This window comes from Mycteria americana, chromosome 3, assembly GCF_035582795.1.
Source record: "Mycteria americana isolate JAX WOST 10 ecotype Jacksonville Zoo and Gardens chromosome 3, USCA_MyAme_1.0, whole genome shotgun sequence".
Taxonomy (NCBI): Eukaryota; Metazoa; Chordata; class Aves; order Ciconiiformes; family Ciconiidae; genus Mycteria; species Mycteria americana.
In genome coordinates this window covers 55,712,858-55,737,558 of record NC_134367.1, presented here as the reverse complement: position 1 = coordinate 55,737,558, position 24,701 = coordinate 55,712,858, and the positions used below count along the sequence as shown (strand labels likewise).

General features: G+C 42.8%; 1 protein-coding gene across 5 annotated transcripts in view; it reads right to left on the bottom strand.

Annotated features, from left to right (window-relative positions):
• DSE (dermatan sulfate epimerase) overlaps positions 1-24,447 on the bottom strand; it is a 38,207-nt gene extending 13,760 nt beyond the window's left edge. The window contains exons 1-3 of one of the 5 annotated variants that reach the window (XM_075498594.1): positions 24,304-24,447; positions 23,081-23,150; positions 8,708-9,176 (exon numbers count right to left, since the gene is read on the bottom strand). In XM_075498594.1, coding sequence (XP_075354709.1) covers positions 8,708-9,123 — 416 coding nt within the window. In that variant the 5' untranslated portion in view covers positions 9,124-9,176; positions 23,081-23,150; positions 24,304-24,447. Of the gene's footprint in view, positions 1-8,707; positions 9,177-23,080; positions 23,151-23,491; positions 23,676-23,799; positions 23,922-23,969; positions 24,093-24,303 lie in introns of those variants that run through there. The other 4 variants (XM_075498596.1, XM_075498593.1, XM_075498595.1 and 1 more) reach the window with 4 other exon arrangements.
• Positions 24,448-24,701: the final 254 nt, after the last annotated feature.

The window sequence follows — 24,701 nt, the reverse complement described above, 5'->3', positions numbered from 1 at the left end:
TGTAACAAACCTTATGTTAGGAATCCTAAGCCTACATACTGGCATAGTTACCCACCTCACGTTAGACAAAGTAATTTTGTCATAACTTCCCTCAAATTGCAATTCTGTATAGTAAGTCTTATATAGAACTTGTATATCACAGGAGATGCACACAAATAATAGAGAAAATTAAATATGACGATTTAAAGACCATCATTTCTAAACATACAAAACCACAGTCAACATCTGTTCTTAAAATGAAGCTCTCTTGAAGTAATATATCTTTAGCTGATATAAATCAGTGCGCCTCCATTAACTGAATTTCAATGGAACCAAGCAATGTACACCAAACAATGCAGAACATGATTCACAAGAAGAATGGTCAAGTAGCAAGCACTAAATGCTTTTTGTATCTAAATTACGCTCTCATTTTTCAAGTGGATCTCCAGTGTCAGATTTGGTAAACAGCCTGGCTGATAAACCGTGGGAAAGCATGGTACCATAGGCCTGCACTGAACATAGTATGTGAAAAAAGAGTTTTCAGGGCTATCTATTAACTACTCTGCTCTGAAATACTGAAGAAAAATTGTGTGTGTTTGTACAAATAAAGATAGATAAAAACATGCCAATGCTTTGCACTGGAAAACAGCTATTTTCTAAGCCTCTCAGGAGTAAAACTTAGCATCAGATAGTATGAACCCCAGCTTAGCAATTAACTGTGTCTGAAGACAGCAAGTAAGCTTTACCTCAATGGTGAATTAGCCTCTTCGGTCTTTTAAAGACATTAGATGTTACCAAAGAAGAATCCAAAGCAAATAAAAATATCTGTAATGGATTCTTTAGTATAGAGCAACTACTTAGTTGCAAACACAAGCACTTTTAGCAAAGACAGTTGTTCCAAAAATTCTAAAGCATATTTTAAAATAACAGCTAAACCATAAATGCATCCCTACAGATAGTACAAAAAAAATTTTTTTTTTACACCTATATACCTATACCTGTATTTGGAAGAGGTGCCTGTCTGGAAACTTGAGAAGGTTTATAAAAGAGCAAAAAGTGCTGAACAGATTTGCTGCCTAATGATCAAACTCTATAAACATCCAAAGCCATATGCATCGTTCCGCACAAAGAACTGCTGTCTGGACAAATTCTGTGAACGGCACAGGACAAATACATGCCAGGGGTGTTCTTTTAAGTTCTCTTCATCTGTGTCATATAAAGTATTTTTGTTACTTTATTTTAAACATTTAGAGTTTGATATAAATCCTCCATGAAGAAACTGGAGAAATAGAGATCATGGATAAGGTTGGTATTATGGATAAGTATTATGGTTTTCCTACACGTGTTGAGAATTTTAGCGTGGTGCAACGTGGTTATCTGTTTTAGATTTGCTGCCTTCTACAATGAACAATGAATCTGAAGGGGGGGTTAAGACCCAGTTCTTCAGTCATCAATTTATGACGTCAAGGACCATGATGCATGCACTGCATTGTCCAAGGCTAAGAGTGTACATACCACCTTCACTAAATGCGATTCTGTGCTCTAAATAAGTATACCAATTGTATAAAATTTTGGATGGGAAGTAAAAATCAATATCAACAATAACAACAAAAACAAGAAAAATTGTGGTGAGATTACCACAACCTCTCCATTTCTTGACAACATTCCTAATGCTAGTAATGTCTCTTCTCTCAGTAGAAATGGTTTTCTGTATTTTTCCCTCATTTCTCTCTACTAATAACTACTTCCTTCCTGAGGCCAGAAGTATTAGCATTTCTCTAAGAAATATAAGCCAAGAGGGAAAAAACACTGTCTGCCCAGTTCAAGGCAGGATTTAAATCAAACACTCCTGCCTAAGTGAGTTGCCTGATCATGATGTGTGCGATGTTTAGAATCGCCTTTCCTTCACTTTGTATCCAGTTCTTAACAACAAATCGAAGCAAACAGGAAAATAACGCTCTCTAACTTGAGAAATAGAATACCCTTCCAGGCAGTGTGAGATCTGATTTCTAGCCTCTTTGTCAGTAAGTAACATGGCATCCCTGCATGCGAAATGAAGCATTAAGCACATCCTGACACGTATATTACACAAGTAATCCACACCCTGAAGTTTAATGCTCCAAACTTTCCCATGACAAATTACTTACTGCAGAGTAACTCTTGGAGATTGAGGGCAGATTAAGCTAATGATTGAAGGAAGCATGCCAGTACTCCATCCTCAGTACTGAACCTCTCACTCTCAGTAGGTGGATGCAAAGGAAATGAGTCAGGGCTCTTTTCTAAAGGCTCACAGGTGAAAATTAGTTCAAGGACAGCCCTCTAGTGCATTTTGACGCAATCTATCTTAGACATGGTAGCTAGCTAACAGCATGGTTGAGTTTAACGCACATTAACTGTCAAGTGTGGATGGAAATGTGGCATGCAATGGGGCCAACTGATCCTGAAATGGATCGCGTAATTGTAGTCTTCCCAATGGCAATGGCAACGGCCATGCCCTGGCACTCCACAGACCCTTGCTATTGTTCTGACCCACTTCTGGGAGAAGGAGATACAACTTTAAACCTCTGGTCAGGCAAAGGAGAGAAATATTCTTCCGTGGTCAGAGGGAGTATACATACCAAGAGGGAGTATACCTACCAAGGGCAATGAGACCACCAACATTTATTTTATAAACTAGACTCAATTTTCAGTATTTTTCTTACAAAGCCTCCAAAACAAAATATTTTCTTGTGCTCAAATGGAATATTTTCTTCACTAATGGAACAATATCTTCCAATTTTTGTTTTGGAAAGAAAAAAGAAAAATCCTTGAAAAAATCTTTCATCTAAAACAACCTCTCAGCTTTCACCCTTTCCACATTTTTCTGGTTGACTGCCAAAACAAAACCCCATTATCTGCACGACCTAAGTGCTCGGTCATTTGCAGCAACAAAAATGTTAAGAATAAAAAACGTCCTTGAAAAATTGATGATTTATATTTCCGGTGTCTAAGGTAAAACATGCAAGTTTGCCCCTATCTCTTTACCAGTCGTGTTTCAGCAGCAGCCCCTCTGACATGCTCGTGTTCATTGCAGCTCAGTTCACAGGAAGACAGGCAAAGGAGTGGGTAAACGTAAAGGGCTACATTCATATCAATACAGAAAAAAAAGGCAACATATAGACAACATTTTTCAGAAGTTTTAAGAGCTTACTATAAAAATAGGGTTGTACTGCTTGGGTGTTGAGGAGGCAACAAAAACTTTACTCCTTTGGAAACCTTCATCTACTTTCTATCCTCTTTCTCTCTGTTTCCCCTTAGGTCTACAATCATCATTCTGCCACTTCTAAAGCTTCTTTCAGATCCTGTTTCTCATTTTGGCTTTGATCACAGGAGAGTCTTTTTCACACTGGGCTCGCTCTTACTATCAACCGTGATCATTCTGTGTTGACACATTAATAAACAAGAACTGAGTCTGTTTTAGTAGTTTTCAGTGCCATATTAAGCAGACACAGAAATTTAGTTATGTTATTATTTCAACAGATTACCTCTAGCTCTTGTTGTAGCAAATTTTTATACCAGGCATGCCACAAAGTGAGCTCCCTGTAGCTACCACAGGGCTTCAGCGACAATTTATCTCCTAGAGATCCTATCAATTAAAAAAGAAGGAATAAAAGAAACTCTTCAAAATCCAGCTAGCCATTTAATTTCACAGCCATGCACAATTTCTATTTTTAAATGCTACATATGAAAAAGATAAAAACAGCATGAGGGTTTGATATTTCACTTACTAACATAATATATATTCCAGATACCAAATTCATCCTCCTACCCTTCCTTTTCTTTTTCTTCCTCCCTGTAGGAGACTATCTCAGCATCCCCCAAGCCTCTTTTATACTAACTTCTATGCCGCAGTCTTATAAAACTCTCCTAAGTTTTCTTTGAATGTGACTGCTGGTTGATTATTGGGAGTCAAACAGATGTTCTAAATTTGTGGTGTCAGCACAGAGACTCGCTTTATTGCAACTTGGCACATGTGCATTTATTTTAGTTATACATTTATCTACACATTTAATTATTTCTATTTATGTATTTTTACTTTGTAATCCATGTTGTTCAAAACCAAGCACTATCTGGATACTAACAGCAACGGTCCTACAGCATGCTCCAATACTTTTAATAAACAGGGACTAACAGAAGGCTATAGGATTGCTGATTAATAAGAAAGAGCAGAAAGGCCACAGCTTTGTTATGCCGAAGCCTCCCGTTAGCTTCTCCTTACTCACTGCTATTTCCTTGGAATGTTTGCACGTGCTCGACAGTAATTATCTCCCCTATGAAACCCACAGAGCCAGGCCTACTGTCAAATCCCACACCTTACTGCACATTGGTAACATACTTCTCTTTAAAAATGGTGCGTCAACTACGTGCAAAAAAAGAAAAAGTACAGAAATCTCTTGTCTGGCAATTGCAAATGGGTACATCTTTCCTGCTGCAAGAACGGTGCAGAATTTGTGAACTTCCAAGGCATTTGTTTATAAGGTGGGCTTAGTAAAGAAGAGAGTTTTTCACTGCTTTGTCCAAAACACAGAATCTGACTGGACTCATTTCTGCACGATGTGTGACTCCGATTACATCACTCCACTCAGTGCGGGAACGGGCCGAGGCGGCATATGGAAAGAATCACGAGTAGATCCCCTCGGCCAAAAACGCACTTCTGGTGGGGAGTGCTCTAGGGGCCAGTCAGAGATAAAATGCCAGAAAACGCATCTATATCCTCTGTTCTCTGTAAAATAAGATAATACGGCTTAAATATAAGGACAAACTTTCCCTAAGATTTTAGGCAGCATCTAGATATCAAATCCCAGGAAAACCAGCTTTTATTTTTTACAGGCAAAACCATTAAAGTTCATCTATTTTTATTGAAATATTAATGCACTACATTTCCCTGCTCTTGCTAGTCTCCAAAACATTGTCTGTTTCCATATTATTTTGGGTGATTGCTAGAGTTAGCTATTAGCCATTGCCCCTTTGTTTATTTTAAAATGTAAACCTACTCCAGGATGTAGCAATTACGGATGCTCTGTTATGAGCAACATGCCTATCAACGTCGGTTGTTATGACAAACAGCTCAAGCTGTTAGCCTACATGAATGGGAACTCCATTAAGGATGTACTTTATTATGTGATATAAAATGACTACTATAATAGATGAGAAAAGACAAAAGTGCTTAATTACATGCCCCTTCCATGCATGTATCAATTACCAGTACACTTTCTCATAATTGTATCCTGAGACATTGGACCATATTTGGACTACTGAGGATTCTCACTAATGTAAAAATGAAATTTAAAATGTCAGTCTCCTTAATCTCCTGGCATTCTGGAAAAAATAACCAGTGACATTTTAAACCATATTTATTTTATCCAACTACTGCACACACTACCAAAACACACTTTTGTTTTCTGGTAAGGCTTAAATTTTATTTAATATCACCACAAAAATTAGAGGAAACTCATCTAAATGGATTTTTTTTTTTTTTTTAATTCTAGAGCTATTTTAGAGTCAATGCCATGTCAGCAGAAGTCGAAAGAAATTCAGATTATACTGCTGAAAGAATCAAGCTGCCAACAAGGAATCTATATCACCACCAGATTTAACTTTCCAACACACATTGATGAATCTGTCAGTGATAAAAAGACATTTTTCGGTCAATTTACATGGCAGTCTAGGCACCTACATTATAGAGGAAGTCTACGGAGAGAAAAGTTCCTCTGATTTACTTATCTTACTGATACCTCTCTGGACAAGTCCTGTTTACTGATGACATAAGGAGTTTTGGCAGATGAGTCTCCTAACTTTCAAGGCTCCAAACTTGGGCAACATCAAAACTGCTCTTTCCTTCCACCCTCCTGAACACGTGTGCCCTCAAATTATTTAATAAGGATAACATTAGTAATATATTACCCAGAATGATATCTTCCCCAGAATCCGAGGGAAACTAAACATGCCTGAATAGACTGGACAACTTTTTTTTTAAAATTCCATTACTGTGACATTGCCAGAACAGTTCATGTACAGTCTTACGCAATGCTTTAGATGTCATAACATCTAAATGCCTGCTAGTAGTGCTCAGGCCACCACCCTCCTATTTGCCATGTTGGTTCTCCTAGTCTTATCCTAAGTGGAGAAGTGTGTGCAGTAATATGTTTTCTGGTATTTTTTTGCTGGGTTTCTTAGGAAAAACCGATTTACCTAATCTGTTTGTCCACTCCTTCAGCTTCTATACCTGCTGACCTATGGGAGCAAAGCCAGACAGAGCAGTACATGCCTCGTAGATGTTACATTCCTACAGTTTCCTGAAAACCAGTGTTGGACAAGGGAGAGGGATCTATATTACTGCCATTACTGATGGAGCTATAGCGTGAACTCCATGTTGACAGCATTCAGCCATAAGTTCTCAGGGGAAAAACAAAAATGGAAACCACATCCATGTTTCTGTCACAGCATCTGAAAAGCTGGCCAGTTGGAGGTTATCCAAAGGGCAGCTTACCCCAGCCCTATCGCCTATGTTTCTGATTTCCTCCTTCTGTACTTGCCCTACTAAGCACATTGCACCCGCTTCTTTTGCAAAGCAGAGAACTTTGATTAAACGTTGATTGTTTGCTGAATTACATGTCTACATCAGAAGAAAAAGATGGGAAAAACATGGCTTCTCTTTCACGGAGGTAACGCAAGATACTTGCTTGAGAAAACCAGTAGTTTGGGGGAGGTAAATATCATCAAAGCCAAGTAGAAATAGGATATCTGCTCAGTTCTGATTGGTATCTGGTCAGCTGGGACAAAGCAGAGCATTATGGCAAGGGACAGAGGAACCACAATTAATCCAGGGCAGCAATCACAGGAGACAAGGAACTGAAATGAGGTTATTTAGACAGTGAGTGAGATGTAGGAAACTGAGAAAGACAGACACAAGTAAGTTCCACTACTCAAAATACTACTTGCTCCTCTTTCTTATTCTATTAAAACAGATGGCCATGTAACTATGTGTTTATACTACCCAAAGCAAGTTAAGAAAGAGTGCGAACAATGAAACTAGGGAGGAAGGTGTTGACTTTGTAGCAGTCTGTAGGTCCTGGTGGAGATGGTTACACATCCTTGGATTCACCTCTGTCCAGCTCTATCCCTCTGCCAGCATGCCAGGAGAAACACAGACTGCCTCTGGAGGTAAGTAAGACTGTTTGTATTGCTACTGTATTCAGTGGAAGATTTTGGAAATTACCGCCATCTTCTTGTGCCAATACTTTTCTTCCCAACTACCATGTGTCCTCTCTTCTGTGACATGCAAGTAACTTAAGCCCACCATGTCCTTCTCTCTCCCACCACTTCTTTTGTTCTAGTTCCTGTACTTCTGTGGCATTCACCACTTTAATACCTGGTATAGGGGAACCCCAACACTGTAATGCCTTTTAAATCATGCCCATCAGGAGGATATGGATCCTAAGTTATGCTAGCTCAAATCCAGCATAATTCCAATGATGGTCCATGGATGGATGCCATTTACAGGACACTACTACTTGGTCTTAACCCAAAGAAGGTAAGGAATAGTAGTTTGAGCAATGAATACTGCTTGAACAGCTAATGCTTCTTCCTGTGCTGACTTGAAACCTGACTCAGACTTCTGCTGAGCTGCTGCCAGCACAGAGCTGTAGGACAGCAGCTGCTGCAGAGGGGAGCGGTGCCCCATGACAGCTCCAGCTCGTTGCCCTGGGCAGAAGCCACTGTCTGGGCAAAGCCCAGGTTTCCATCCTCTGACCTCCTCACTGTGGCAGCAACCCTGGTGTCTGCAAGGTGCACCAAGTGCCAACTGCTGCAGGGGGGTAGGGGAAACATGTCTGCCTGAGAAAAAAAGGGAGATAAATTGCTGGTGGGTATGAAAAAGGAAGATGAGGAGAAGGAGAGAGACCTTGGGGTCCCAATTGCTAGACTCACTCATACAGTGAGAACATTAACTTCTGTCCCCATAGAATGAATGTGGCACAGTGAGGACAGAGAACTTGTGGATGACAACTCATATCTGGGTGAAGTTGATCCAGGAGGTGGTTATCAAAATGCCCAGGCAGTTACTCAGGTAGTTCCAGTAAAGTAATCAGATGGACAACTATCTTTATCATGTCCTAGTATGTTTTAAGGAGAAGCCCAAGAACTGTACAGCCAAGCGGAGCTGCAAGTCTGAACTGAAGTTCGGACAGATGTTAGAGCAGGCTGCAGAAACTCAAAAGTGCCATTTTTACCTACACCTAATTATACCTTTTTCATAGGCCCCCCTTTCTTGAATTCTTCCTAAGGAAGAATTACCCAAAAGATATGCACGAGTCTGGAAAAAAAGAGATTAAAAAAATAACACTTTCAGCACTTCCTGCCACAAATCAGGTGTGAAACCCTGCCTTCTGATTGGGAGTGGTTTTGGATTTTTTTTTTTTTTTTACTTTACAGCAATTAGAATGGTACACAAGGGGACATGCTCCTTCTTTCAGCATCAATTTACAACAGGGTAAGTCCAGTGAAGGTGAAAAGCTGTGTGTCACTGCTGGTCCAGGTGAGGGTAAATGCATTCAGCAAGTTAGTCACTGTTAAAATGAATGTTAGAACAACTGAAATAATTTAAGCAATTCACTCATCCACTCACTCCTCCAACTGCAAACAGTTTATACAGCAAGAACAACTTAAAAAAAAAAAGACAAAAATCTACCAACTAGGCTGAGCCGCCATCCTCTCCATGTAATCCTTGGCCATGTTGATGGCCTCGATGTTTTCAGGGTAGAGCACACAGAACATTGCCAGGGCCCCGAGGTTGTTGCCATAAATTTCATTCCACCGAGCGCTGAACTCCTTCGGGTCCCAGGGAGGAAGGTACTCCAGGGGATTCGACAGCATCGTTTGCACTGCCTCAATCAGACGAGCCGCGATGTGCTGGTGCGTGGTGGCAGCCTGGAGACGCAGAGCCTCCACATCCCCTTTGGAGAAGTAGAGCATGGGGTAGCTGTCATAGTTGGCATTGACAAAAGGAACCATCGCGTCTGGGTCCTCCCTGGTGCCGTAGGCAAAGGCGAAGCAAACTGCGTGTATGAAAAACACACTTGGGGCTCCCCGTGTGTGAGTCCTCATTGTGGCATCAGATCTCCAAGTCTCAATGGCAGCCAAACCATCTTTGAAATATCCTATGGTAGACAGACGTGAAAGAGAGAGTTAGAAAATGAATCCATGAGGCACTATAATTCAGGATGCTCTCTAGGAAATACAATTCCATCTAGACTTAAAGAACCTCACGTATTGTCCAGGTGGCTTTCAAATCATTTCTATATGAATACTTCAGACAAAATACCTACTGAACAATTCATCCTAAAGAAAAACCTGCACACTTTGAAGAAAGCCCCTCCTTCCCACATCTTTCCCTCTAGTAGCTGATACGAGGCGAAGGAACGCGCTGACAGCTCTTGTACTGGAGATTTCAAATAATTGCAACGGTGCCTAATATGAAGCAGTGCTGACTGTACTGGCAAGCAGAGAAGGGCAGGAGGGGAGGAGGAAGGGGGAGAGCCAGGGAGTTTGTGCTGGCGGCAGCCAAGCCTGCGTGCTGCCTTGGCTGATGTTAGCAGCTGGAGAGGGAAGGATGAGGAATGCTGGAGGTTTGTGCCGGGGTCATTTTATACTGCGCTTGAGGCCTCTGGTTCTGACACGTCCTCGTTTTCAAAAAAAAAAAAAAAAAAAGAACAAGTCAGAAAGAAAAAAGAGAAAGAGAAAGCAGCAAAGCCTTAGAAAAACAGCTGAAATACCTTGCCTTCAGGGCATTTAGAGTTTTTGCATTATTATTATTATTTTTCTAAGGGGCTCTCCATTTTGCATGTGGAGATTTACTGCCAGCTACCAAGAAGGCTGAACGTTGAATGAAAGCACATATTTTCCTACGTACATGACTTCTCAAAATGTGCTCAAATGACAAATCTATGCAGAGGTTAAATGCAAGTATTTAAACATAGTAAGTTACTTCATAAAAATTACCAACTATCTAGCCTGAAGTCTCAGATAAAACATGGCCAGGATCCCCCTGAGGAAAGCCAGCAAATTCCTAGAATTCTTCCGAGGGGAAAGGTTGCAGAAAGCAGACCCAAGAGAGACAGTTTTATGTAAATAATGAACAGTAGTTTTCAATTATTAAAAGGAGAAATACACAGAAGGAAAGAAAACCTAAAAACAAATATGAAATGTTTTTTTCCATGGAAAACCTGTTTCATAGGATTCAGTCATAAAACTCATAAGAAGCTGAAGTACAAAGCAACCTTTTATTTCTCCCCACAGCTCCCTACCTATAGATGCCAAAATTTTCTAACAGAAACTTAGGCTGCTAAAACCTTATTTAGAGACCCACATCCTGATTCAACGATGTCATTAATATGAGCACAGACAATGAGACAACCTTGATAGACTGGGTCCCTCCATGACTACTGGGTACACAGACCCTCTAGGTGCAGCTCCTAAAATGAATTTGGGAGCAAGCATCTTTGGCCAAGAAGTACGTATTTTCTTGTGCATTCCTGCCTAGGGTAAAAATAATATTGCACCCTGTAACTGCCTACATTTATATATTACAGTGCGTAGCATAATTGCTTTAACAGAACGTAATGGAAGATGACATTTTCATAGTATTTTAATGCATTTTGCAAGTAAGTTTTACCCTTCTTTGGATGTAAACCAATCATTACAGGACACATTACACAGATCACAGGGTGGTTTATTTGGTAATACTTTTACTATAGCTACATAGTCTCTCACCACATACACACGTACAAAGAAATATGCACCATAGTTTATACAAGCATACTCAAGTCTACTCATATTCTCATCTATAAGGAAACCATACAACAGTATATTTTGAAAGGATGAGGTAAAAACCAGCCAAACCAGTACATTATGTTTGAAACACAATGTCATTTTTTTAACTGTTGAAAAGAACTGCTTTTTCATAATTAAAAAAAAAAAAAAACATAGTTTTTTTTTAAAGCCTCTATGATCCTTTAGAACTGAGGGCAGAGGAAAGAACCTAAAAAAAAAAAAAAGAAAAAAAGCAAAAAATGCCTGTAACTTTTTCTGTGATGATCATACATTGAAAGAAGTTTCCCGGCTTACACAATCAGAAAAAAATCTAAGCTAGCAGTAAGGACTTCATTCATTCTTTTCCTTGGTTTGATTTCTGTAAGTACTTCTGCACATCAATGAGAATTAAGCACATACATAAATTTAGGGATGGTTTTAAGAGTTCCCTAAATTAGGGTCTTTCTGACCAGAAATTAGGGAGTATACAGTAAGGTTTCCCAGAACTCCTTCTTTGTAAATCTGGACACACATTTCCCAGCATTTCACCAACATCAAACACCTCCAGTCTTATCTAAAATTCATAGTCCATATTTTAAGAATTCAATAACCCCCCTCATTTTCTCCCCTCATGCATGTGTGCATATAATAGAGAAGGTAAACCCTTTTTTTACCTTGTACATGAGAAGCAACCACCATACTACATTGTTTAGACTAACAACAGCAATAGCTGGAAAACCGATCTATAGTATATTCATAGGCAGCATATTCAGAGTCAAGATCTGTAAGAAAGTCAATAGGCAGTGACAAAAGCAGGACTACAAAGTCAGTCTTATTTATTCTTGCTTAAATCACACTCACACCCGTCCTATGATATGAAGACAATAACCCATGGCAGCCACAATTTGGTAAGGCCAGTGAGCCCTGTCCCATAACTTTGCAGGGCTCAGCCTGGTGTGACTGGTGGATGGGAGGAGGCAGCTAGAAGGGAGTCCACCTTCCTTTCCATGCAAACCTCTGTGGAGGCACCAGCCACAACAACGTGGAGAGAATCGCCCATGCGAGGCCCCAGGATGGCATGACTATGGCTCAAACGGTGCTACAGAGAGTGAGAAGAGAGACACATGTTCAACATTTTCTCATCTGTAATGTCCTTAAAAGCAGGACCAGCAAAAGTAATAATGAAAACAATCACAAAGATCCAAATAGAATAAACGTGTGGACTTGCAATAAAAACTATCACCCAGATAGCGAGGAAACACAAACTGGATGGTTCTGGATACAGCCATGCCAAACCACCCCTGCAGGGATTTCAAACGGCAGAACTGCCCTCAACCACGCACACCACCAAGCACTTCGCTGACTAGGACGAGACCTGACCACACGCTTCATTGCCTTACTGACTCATCCAGGTAACTCCGTAGAGCTAATGGGCGTGATCACCATTCCTCAATTCAGTAGCTGTTTAGAAACTACACTGATTCATAAGATATATATATAAAACCACTTCCAAAATTATCAGGTGCTTGCAAAAGAACCAAAGCACCTTCAGCAAAAGAATGTGACCAAAACCAGTAACATTTAGGGACTACTTAGATTTCATTTCAATGGTATAAATGTACCGGGGGGGAACACCAAGCCAAAAACACTGAAGCAGAATGCATATTCAGCTGTGTTGAACTCTATACTTTGAGGTTTCCTTAGTTAACTTACTTGCATGCTGAAAGCTAAAGAAACACATAGCACTGTTCAAAGACACACATATGAACCTTGATGATCTGCATAGTTTAGGTGAAGCCAGACATGTAAAGATCACTGGCCACATAAGCTCCAACTTACCAGTTGTGAGTGAACCTGTTACAAGTTTGTTTGATACACACGGCTCAAAAGAATAGGAGCTTGGGCCTTCTCATCGCTTAAATTGCACTCACAATACCATTTTTTAAAGCTAAAAGAATTTCTTACTCTCACATTACACTACATCATTACCAGCCACATCTTCCAAGAAAAACTTTACCAAGCAACTCAACCTTTTCTGAAAATGAGGGGGTTTTATTCAGTTTGGAAACCATGACCTGATAAAGTATTAAAAATTAAAAGGACAGTGAAGGATGCTTGCCCATGGAAGAAAATGCTAATATACGATATGCTTTGAAAAGGTTGTCGCTTAGTCCTAGATTGAAAGAGCATTTGCTGTAATTTCCACTCCATTGCCAGCAGAAACAAATAGTAAAGAACACCAATTATTCTAGAAAAAACAGACTAAATCTTAACTATTTCAGTTCTCTCCATCTGCATCAATGAGTAGATGTTCAACTGCAGCAAAAAAAAAGTATTGTAAAACTGATGCCAGTAACTGAACTGGACATTGGTTTATACAATTAAGTTCACCAAATACACTTGGTTTGAATCACTATTTAAAGGAAAAGAGAGGTCCTGTTTACTCCTGCCACTCATGCCCAGAAAGGCCGCTCCAGCAGCGAGAGCAGAGGAGTGGGAGAGGGGCAGCGGAGGGGGGTGAGGAAAGGACAGCACCATTAGGACCATCAGCTGGCACAGCTATCCTTGAAGCAATCTGACCTTCATGTGGATCGTTACAAAAATAAAAACCTGTAAAGAATTGTGGCTTTCTGCAGTATCAGTTCTGAAGAGCCACTATGCTTTGCGGATGCTTTTTGCTGGGACAACACTTGTATCACTTCTTAAAAAGCAGAAATCGCAGGTGTCTCTGCTAGCATCTCCAACGCTAGTCCGTGACTCACCCCTGACATGGGCATCTCACCAACATTTACAGCCAGGAACAGAAAAGGTGAGATTTCTGGTGACTAAAACTTCCACAAACTGGAGGCATCGCAACACCATAGATTACTCAGGTTTCTGAATGAAAGAGCTTCCCAGAGCGCAGGGCTGGGACATGGACAAGTCAGACCTGCCCACTCAGTCACACCAGGAGTGACTGTCACAGCGCACAGCTCTCGCCTTCGCTTGCTGAGGTCATGGGCCCTCCTGCACCTCCCTGTGTGACCCATCGAGGACAGGGGGCTCTTCCACCTCACTGTGTGACCCATCGAGGACAGGGGCCTCTTCCACCTCACTGCGTGACCCATCGAGGACACAGGCCCTCTTCCACCTCACTGCGTGACCCATCGAGGACAGGGGCCTCTTCTACCTCACTGCGTGACCCATCCAGGACAGGGGCCTCTTCTACCTCACTGTGTGAACCATCGAGGACACCGGCCTCTTCTACCTCACTGCGTGACCCATCGAGGACACTGGCTGTCCTCCACCTCACTGCGTGACCCATCGAGGACATGGGCCCTCTTCCACCTCACTGCGTGACCCATCGAGGACAGGGGCCTCTTCCACCTCACTGCGTGACCCATTGAGGACAGGGGCCTCTTCCACCTCACTGCGTGACCCATCGAGGACACTGGCTCTCCTCCACCTCACTGCGTGACCCATCGAGGACAGGGGCCTCTTCCACCTCACTGCATGACCCATCGAGGACAGGGGCCTCTTCCACCTCACTGCATGACCCATCGAGGACACCGGCTCTCCTCCACCTCACTGCGTGACCCATCGAGGACATGGGCCCTCCTTGACTTCACTGCATGACCCACTGAAGTCATAGGCCTTCCTCTACCTCACCGAGTACCCTGGGAAAGGCTAACGCTCAAACAGGAACAGGAGTCTCCAGCCAGAAGAAGGTGGATGGAGTCACACCCGCGGTGAGAGATGGGTTTCCCACTCCCATGCTGTCGTCTTCTAGATTGCTCAGGAGATGCTGCAGGCAAACTCCTGGCAACTCTGCTGCGGATATGCTGGCTTTCCTCTGAACTGCCCTGCAAAGCGCCTCGCTGCCTCCAGAGAAGGTAAGAGAAGCCCTGACATTCAGCTCAAGTATCCAACCTTTATGCCCGTAAGGAAAAAAATAAATATATATTTTAACTAGTTTAAAATTCAAAATTACCCTTTAAAGACTTATCTCCACAGATTTTACAAGGTTTTGTCTTCTTTTGGGCAGCTCCTATTTTCCACAAAGGCTACAGTTCTCATTATTGCTACGTGAATTACCCCCACAAGTGTTTGGGTAAGAATTGTGTTCAAATATTTAATGGAAAATCTGTTCCACCATACTGACAAAAAGCAAATCTTCAGGTTCAGCCTGCAAAGTTTTACCTTAGACAGTGACCTCTGAATCAGCAAGCACTTAACTTTCATAATTTTGCATTACTTCTTGATAAATTGTTGAAAGTGAAAGCAAACTTCTTCTACTCAGTTTTTTGTAATGCTTGTAATTGTAATGCTCATAATTGTAATGCTCAATTTCATGTTGAACAACAGTATCACTATACTTTTGTCACGACTTAAATTACATAAGATCACCTTGTTAAGCCATTCAAAAGTACCAGTACTAAAACTAAAATAAGCAATTTTAGCACCCAATGCTAAAACAGGTGAGAGAGCCATAGATACTGTAACAAGAAATGGTCAGCCACCAGAAACAGCTGCTGCCATCCAATACCATGAAACCAATAGGTAACGTTGCAATGAGATGTGCATGGTATCTTGTCCCATTAAATAAAGATGGGTGTGCATCTTTTTGCATCGATGCTTACAGCTGCCAAAACATAACTGCTTGCTATGAGGAGCGCTAGGTTAGATCACAGTGGAGAAAAGCAAACTTCTGTAGGAACTCTTTTTTTGCACTTTGTCCAAATACCTCAAATAATTAGCAAATCTTTTCACACACATTGCAGTTGACTGTTGCTGATAAGAGGAGCAGCATCTCTAAAACTGAATTAATCAGTTGGAAATGGTAGTGTTTTAAAATCATGACATTCACATCAACTGGAGAGCTATTTTGTCCAGCATTTTCAGTTTTATCACTGATCTAAATATTTTGCAAACATATTTAAAAATGGGAGAGCAATTAAGTCCTCTAACTGAATCTAATTACATTTAAGTACTAAAAAATGCAGGGTAAGTCCACAAAAACAGAGAGGTGAAAGGGTCAATAGAGACTAATTCCCATATGTATTGCCATTTGATTCCTACTGACTCACAGAAACATACCTGATACAGCAAAATCAGGCATCAGACAGAGTGGGACCAAGAAAACGATAAAGTTATCTTTGTACTGTAACAATCACAATAAATCTACTGACCAAAGTCCCAAGCTGTATAGTTCCCACATCAGAAAGTAGTACTGCTGAGTCCCTCTCAAAGCTGCGGGGCTGGACACCAGTGCAGGAAACTCCCATGTCCCAAGATAAGAGCAGTCAAGAGTCCTTCCTCCACCTGCCTTTTGGTCAGTGAGGTAAAACCAGTGACCATCTGTCTCTCCAATAAAAATGCTGGAAAGGTGTAAAAATCACTGCTTACAACTTGAAAAATACCACTTACGACCTTAACCACCAGGGGACATTACTTCATTTCTTCCTCTGATTTTTTCACTATGAGAAATATGCTTCATCATAATTATATAACGTCAAAGGTATTTAAAAGCTTAAATACTGAAATCCCAAATATAACTTAGAATCAAATCTACAATAAATAAAGTATAGCTCAGGTACCCAGGTGTTAGTATTGCACTTGTTCTGAAGTGATATGAAATACCTTGAAAGAAGCTTTGTATCAACTTATATGTCTGAATAACAGCTGTGCTATGAAAAATCATAAAGGCAACCAAAACCAACCAGCTCCTATTGGAATTATCAGTATATGACATCACATCAGCAGTCAAGATTTAATCTTGTGTCTGTCCTTTGATCAACGCACAAAACTCGATGGATCTATTTAGAGCAGTACACAGCCGTGTGAGACCATCATTCTGGAAGAACGGAGGGTTGCACTGATTCTCCACCATGCTACAGATAGGACAACAACTGCAAAGTATTTTTGTAAGTTTACAGTAGGATGTGTAAGGTATCTGCGATAGAAGTTTCATCTATTTATTCCTTTAATTTAAAAGCTTATTTGTCTATTTTACCGGTGTATATATAAATTAACAGGGCATACACATGCGCACACTGAAGGCATAACCTTCTCTCTGCCTCAAGCAAAAACAAGATTTAAATTGTCTGCATGCCCAAACTGTAATCTGGGAATTTGAAATTTTCTTCTATTAAATAATTTAACCTACCATATAATGCTTTCTCAATAGTTTTTTGCTGCACTAACATTACTATTCCTAACCCTTACTGGGATCTTTTATTCCATACCTCACTGTATAGAATGAGTAAGAAAGTCATTTTGATATCCAGAATCCTGAAGGTGATAATTCCCAACCAGTACAGACATGCCTGTTAAGGCATCCACATTCAGTGAAAGAAAGCTCAGTCACTTTTACCATCAAAGGCATAAAACTATAAACTACTACAGAAAGATTTCCTTTGGAGCACCAGCATTGTATCCTGAGCTGAAGTACTTTTAAAAAAACATTCTGATAATTAAAAACATAGTTATTTTTTTCAGAAATGTTTTCACAGATGCTAACACTAATGGAAGACAGTTTGAGAATTTTCATATAGGCCAAAAGGATATATTAACTACATTTGTCCGCTCCATTGTCCCCCTGTACTCGGCACTGGTGAGGCCGCACCTCGAATACTGTGCTCAGTTTTGGGCCCCCCACTACAAGAGGGACATTGAGGTGCTGGAGCGTGTCCAGAGAAGGGCAACGAAGCTGGTGAAGGGTCTGGGGCAGAAGTCTTAGAGGAGCGGCTGAGGGAACTGGGGTTGTTTAGCCTGGAGAAAATGAGGCTGAGGGGAGACCTTATCGCTGTCTACAGCTACCTGAAAGGAGGGTGTAGCGAGGTAGGGGTCGGTCTCTTCTCCCAAGTAACAAGCCACATGACAAGAGGAAATGCCCTCAAGTTGCACCAAGGGAGGTTTAGACTGGATATTAGGCAAAACTTCTTCACCAAAAGAGTTGTCAAGCACTGATACAGGCTGCCCAGGGGAGTGTTTGAGTCACCATCCCTGGAGGTATTCAAAAGACGTGTAGATGTGATGCTTAGGGACAGGGTTTAGTGGTGGACTTGGCAGTGCTAGGTTACCAGTTGGACTCGATGAGCTTAAAGGTCTTTTCCAACCTAAACGATTCTGTGATTCTATGATTAATGTCCCAGAAGACAATCAAACCACTCATCCATCTATTCTATTGTTACAGCACGTGGGGTGCTTTTGGGGCCTAGGACTATGACAGTAACAGACACTGCAGAAGCACAGAACAAAAGCACCTGTAACAAGTTGCGTGGTGACACCGTATTACTTTGGCAGCTGCTAAGAAGTAACCCATCTTCCCGCACGTAGACCCATTCAGGGGGTCTGTAAGGGCGTTGATGCCTTGGGCGTAGGGTATCATAAATCAGGCTTAGGGTTTCATCTGACAGCAGTGTACAACCCAAAAGTGCAGCTGCGCCTCACAAGAGGAAGTGAGCAACGGAAGAGATTATTTGAGGTAAGCAAGAGCGCGGTCTCTGCATGAATTGAGTGGTACAACCATGGTGCACAGGAAGAGCTGGAAAACCTTCAGAGGGCGATTGCAATGCCCAGGAGGCGCAAATAAAGGACAGAAAAAAAGAATCATACCTGCAAAAGGGGAAAGCCAATTTTACTGCTGTCAAAGCAGAATTCCTCCTTGTGCCTAATCCAGCCCACTCAGACTGCTGCATGCCATGCAGCTTCCCTCACTTTTTAGGAGGCTGATTACAGCACCAGAAACTTCTGATACTGAGCCTAGTGTTTCCACTTCTGACTTTAATTTCTATCCTCTTTTCCAACTAATACTTCTTTGTTAGCCTTGACCTTTACTCTTCCAAATACTTGTAAATGTTTTAAGTCCCCTGGTTTGTTGTTCTCCTCTACTATGTATAATTAACAGTTTTAATCTTTCCTGCTTATTGTTTTTATTGTCCTTCATTCAATTGCCTCCAACATTGGCAATTCATTGGAAACGAATTAAGTGTTTCTGCTGGAGTTTTACAAAACCAGTTCTCGCTCTCCGTATATCTATCTCTATCTACAGACTTCAGTAGCTGAAGACATCGCATAAATATTTTTATTTGTAAAGCATTTCCACAGGACGTCATATTAATAGACAGGAATTCTAAAACGCGTCACATCCTTCAGTTGCTATGGGATCAAAATGCATTTTAACTATGTTTCCATATCCTGTTTATGACTTAGTCTTGCATACAAAACTATATTAAAATTTTGTTTATTATTTATGTTGAAGTATTGTGACAGCATATAGGAGCACCAGCAAAGTCCAAAGGCACCTATGCTAGTCAATTTATGAACCTAAAAAGACTGCAATCTAAGCAATTTAAATCAACGCTTGCTTTTATATTATCTACATACAATCTTACGACGTGTGTACGCAGACCTCAAATGTGTATTCACATAGCAGAACTACTCTTTCATTTGCTACAGGATGAATGCCTCTGTGTTTGTAGACCTAAATTGCACCACTCTACCTGGTAGTCACTTCTCACTGCAGATCAATATGCTGTTCATTATTATTGGTACAATTCTGTTGTTACCTCTGCTACTTTCATGTTACCTCATTATCTACATTTTCTATATACATCTAAATGTAGCATATAGTTTATCTATCTATCTATCCATAGATATAATACATATGTAGCCAGATGCAGCCAATTTTTTTCAAGGTACAAACTTGGAGAAACAATAAAATGTGTTGTCCTGTAGTTTCTTCGGGGTTATTACTGTCTTCACTGCCGCCCAGAATACCCTTGATAAAAAGTGACAATTACATTTTCATGGGCAGAAGCATCAAATGCAAATGGAGTTAAAAGGCTACATTATTCCTGCAAAATTTAGCTACTCTCAATTGGCATGACCAATTGTGTGAGTAGGCATCAACACGGCCATTACATTACAAGTTAATTATGAAATCTAGAATTGTATAATCTCATTTCTGACCTTGAGTTGTGCCGGTACGGCTCTCGCAGCAGAACTGAAACCTGACATCGTTTTGGCAAAAAATGTGATGTACCTTAGTTAAAAGGGTCTGAGTAAAAAGCTTTAAAATGCCGTGACATCCACAGAAATGCTTTCAAACAACTTCTGAAAATACCTTAAAAGCTCGGCAGACATTCGATTAGAAGACTTAAGAGGGCATACCAGGTTTATATCAAACATTCAGCGCATTTACTATTTCTGATAAAAAACAACAAAAACACCCCAAGAATATATACCAGGACAACTGTGGTGAAAGAACTCTTATGTTACAATTACATTTATCTGGTACTGAAATACAATACCTGCCTCAGCCGTGACCAAGGTCCTTACAATCCATTGCCTGCTCTAAATAATGCTATTGCATTATAATAATGCTACTGTACACTCTGTGAGTCTAAGCGAGGGTGAAAAAAGAAAGACAGAGCAAACAAAGGTAATTTCAGACTGCGTACATAATGGCCTCACTGTGCCTGGGCTTTCACACCTGACCATGTCCCAGGAGTGGATGAAAGCGTGATGTCAGCACCTGATGTGAGAAAATATTGCCAGTGCTCTGTCCTTCATGTGATTCCCAAAATGGCCAGACCCCTCCGGTCAGCCCTCCGTTACCAACATTTCTGCTAAACTTCTACTGAAAAAGCATTCATGAGAAAGGTCCTAGGTTACATCAGCTAAATTTCCTTTTCCCTAGCAGGCTTTAATCGCTTCCTCTGCTCTGTTCCCATCCTGAGCAGATAACCGAGTCCAGCCCAAGTGCAGCGCACAAGGGCTTGGGGTTTTTGCTAATGCAGCTCTGTCACACCTCACCCACCATTTGCTGGGCTAACAGACATGGGTACAAAGCTTACCCCCCCTAAGCAGAAAAGTAGCTCAAAGGAAGGGCTTTCTCCCAAATATCAAGCCTATTTATAATAAATACGTGGCTACAGTCTTGAACACAAACTGGGACCATGGTTTAGCAGCTTTAGGGGACTGCGCGACTGTAACTAAGCTCTTTTATCTAACTCAGCTGAATGGAGACAGCAAAGAAAGTATGAAGAGCCAGGACACACTTGCTGCTGAGATATCATATTTACCAATTAAATACAACTTGCTACACAAAAGTCATATTCTCTTTCTCTCTCCAGACATTTGGATTTCCAAGTCTAAACCAGGAAACAATGGTGACAGAAAGTTGTTTCTGTCTTTATTTTTTTTAATCCCTTCAGAATAAGGACAGGGGAAACGGGCTTTATTTCTTGCAAAATGTCCAGGAACAATAGCAGTAGTAACTAAATTTCTTTCTGCTCATTGCTAGAGTATGTTGTGGGTGCCAGATGTGCAAGTTTCCACACACGAGCCTAGGAATGTGACTCAGTTTTAGCTAAATGCAATCACTTCTGAGAGAAGGGACACTCCAGTTTCCAGACTCATTTACAGCCTTATTTAACCCTAGTTCTCACTGCTCAGATTGCTGGGTATGCTGGATGTCACCATTTCTCCACCAGCATATAAACTCACTATGGTCATTCACAGCCCAACAGCTGCCTGGTGATGACTTTCTACCACCACTGATCTAGGCTTTATTTAAATTCCATTTTGAAAAAGCTTATGTGCTTGCTGTCATTGTACTTGAGAAAAAGAAATGGTACACACAGAGCTCATGAGCACAGTGTTTCTAAAGGCGTGAGCCCTTAGAAAGTGCCAAAACCAAGATGTCACTCTAAAACTGGCTTACAGCTACTCCTTTTTACTTATAACTGTATGCAACCTATGAAAATTACATCTAACATTTAGCCAGGTAAACACATTTCCCTCTCCATTGCGGTGCGGACATTTACTAAATATCTAGTTAGAATAACTAATATACACTCTAATAAACACTGCTTGCTTAGGCAACCAAAATCCATCCACTTTTACCACTGGCAATCAATTTGTTCAGTTCATGTACTTCTTCCTTTGCAACCTGTATCCTCTATGACCGAAGAACAGGTTTTAGAAGAGATTGTATATGAATATGCAGTGGAAAACCAGCACCAAGTGTCTTCTGAGGTCACTTTCCACAGTAGAGGATACAGGTATGTTTATAAATTAGTCTCATCTCTTGCCCTTGTATTAAATAACAGCACTCAGGTTTTTTCATGGCAATTCAAAATTATGCAAAGTATCACAATGCTTCAAACAAAACAACAAAAGCGAGCTCTTATTTTGAATAACAAGAAAAGAAAATGACATCTTCTTAAAGTACCAGTAGTTCTGTCCCAGCAAAATACGCTCTGATTAGTATATTTTGGTTTTGCATCCCAGTGAAGTTCACAGATAGTCAAGAAAATCCCAATCCAGAACTGCTACTTTGTTGCCTTCATCTAAAAATTTAGCTAATTTAAGTCACTGAAGAAACACATATAAGCAATGACACACAGTAAAAGAACTCATACTTGAAATAATATTTAGCGCTTCTGTAGAAAAATGCACCCGAGGATCTCCAAGTAGTTATGAAACAAATTAATTAATTAAACTTCTCAACACCCCTGTGAAGCAAGCAAGCACATTTATCTGTTTTACGAGGAAGGAAACAGAGCCATGGAGAGGTGGAGTGGCTTGCCCGAGGCTACCCAGCAAGAGTCTTTCAGAGTAATAAACAGCATCTGAATTATTGATTCCCACTGCTGCCCTTCAGCTGAATTGTTCCTTTTTTGAAATACTGCACTGAGTTATAATAATTGTTGGCATGATAAACATAATGTGGCAATATTTAGCCGAGATTTTCTTTGCCTTTGTTTAGACCATATTAAAACTTTAGTGTTATTTAAATTGCAATTGATCTTCTTAGGGTGACCAAAAATCCCCAATTAGTTGAGCAATATTTCCTGTATTTCATTCACAATTGTATCTATTTCTTATATTGCCATTGCTTATGTCCAAAAAAGACGCTACTCCAGCTTGAAAATGCAGGAAAAGATCACAGCTTTATATTCTTTCAAGAGGGAACGACAGAAATGTAGAGGGAATGGCTCCTTTCATTCATACCAAACTGAATTTCAAGCGTTGGCACGAGATGCACCAAGTGATGATGCGTCGCTTTCATACAATAGCTAAAGGAATTGCAGCTTGCCATCCTGGGGCTGAGGAGAGTGGGCTGCACGAGTTAATAACTGTGGTCCCGGGGCACTTAGGACTCTTCCAACAACAAAAATAAAAGTGGCAGGAAGTTGCATCGGGCAAATCGTTCTTTTCCTGTCTCTCACCTCCCCAGGTGCAAGACAAGGATGCTACGGCTTACCTTTCACACACGCATGTTTGGGAGGCTTAGCTCATTAGCAGAAGGCTCGGAGGCTCTGGCGGTAACGGTGCTAGGGAAGAGCAGACAGCTGTTACACACGGCGCCCGGAGGTACAGCTTTCACCGGGCTGTCTCCCCGCACGCACCTCCCGCGGACACGCGGGGCCCATCCTGCGAGCTGCCCAGCACCTCCGGAACGCTGCGGCTGTCCGAGCGGCGGTGCCCCGACGGAACCCCGCACCGAACCGCCACGCCGCCCCGACCCGCCCTGCGCTCCGCTCCGCCGGGGGCAGCCCGGAAAAGCCCGTGCCCGGAGGCTGCTCCCCGCGGGACGCCCCCGGCCACCACCCCGCCCCGCTCCCGCTCCCGCACCGGATCGACCCGGGCCCCGCTGCCCGGCCCCCGCCGACACCTGGTGCCCGCTGCCGCCGCCAGCGCCCGCAGCGCGCCCCGCGCCTTGGGGATGGGGACACATGTGGCGGGGGGGGAGCGCTGGGTCCGACCTCCCCCTTCCCAGACCCGCCGGTAACCGGCGCCGCCGGCCCGGCGCGGGCGGAGAGGGGCTCCGGGGCCCTCCCCGCCGCCAGCGGCCCCGGGGCCCGCCGCGGGCAGGAGGGGCGGGGGCGGCCGCCCGGCGGAGCGGAGCGTGAGGGACGGGATGGAGGGAGGGGTCGGGCCGGAGCGGAGCGGAGCGCTGCCCCGCACCGCACGGGCACTCACCGCCGGCGGCCCCTGCCTGGCGCGGCGCGGCGCGGACCCGCCGCTCGGCAGCCAGAAAGTTTCTCCTCCGCGGCCCCGGGGGACGGAGCGGGGGGCGCGTTTTTCAACTCAGGAAGAAAGTGACTCCCCCCTCCCGCTCCACCTCCCGCCTCCCCGCCCTCCTTCCTTACCTCCCCGGTCCTCCTCCTCCTCCTCCCCCGGCCCCTCACGCCATGGCGGCGGCGGGCAGCGCCGCGGCCCCGCTCCACCCGCCGGGGGGGCCGGCACGGCCGGGCGCGGAGCGGCGCGGCGGGGGAGCCCGCCCGGCCCTCACGGCCCCGCCGCCGCGGCTGCGACTGCGGCTGCGGCTGCGGCCGGGCACAGGGGCCGCGCAGCCTCCCGCTGCGGCCCGGGGCGCTCGCTTGGCTCTGGGTGCGCTTACTTATTTCTGGCTGTACTCTGGCGTGCGCACGGATTTCCCCTCCCCCCGCCCGCTCCTCCCCGGCCCGTGGTTCACGGAAATACCCCCGTTCTCCCTTGTAGCGGGAGGGCTGGTTTCTCCGCAGGGCCCAGCGCCGGAGCGTCGGCAATTTGATGGTCTGCACCTAGGACGTACGGCAGCGGTGCCGCGGTTGGGGCGAGGCGGGCTGTGGCGGTTAAAGCATCCAGGGTGACGCATTCACATGCAATACCCATCTCTAGTGCTGTCACCGCACTGTATGAGAGTAAGAGGACCTCTCATCCAAAAGTTCCCTCAAACCAGCAAAGAAACAGAAAGCCAGTTTGTCAATCTGCTCTTTTAAGTATGGTGTGACTACTTACATAGATGTTTCCCGTGTAAAACAAAAACGTGAAACACCATGACCATTTAAGCCAACCATCCTGACATTTTTGTGTAGCCACTCAACCGAAGCTACTTAGCA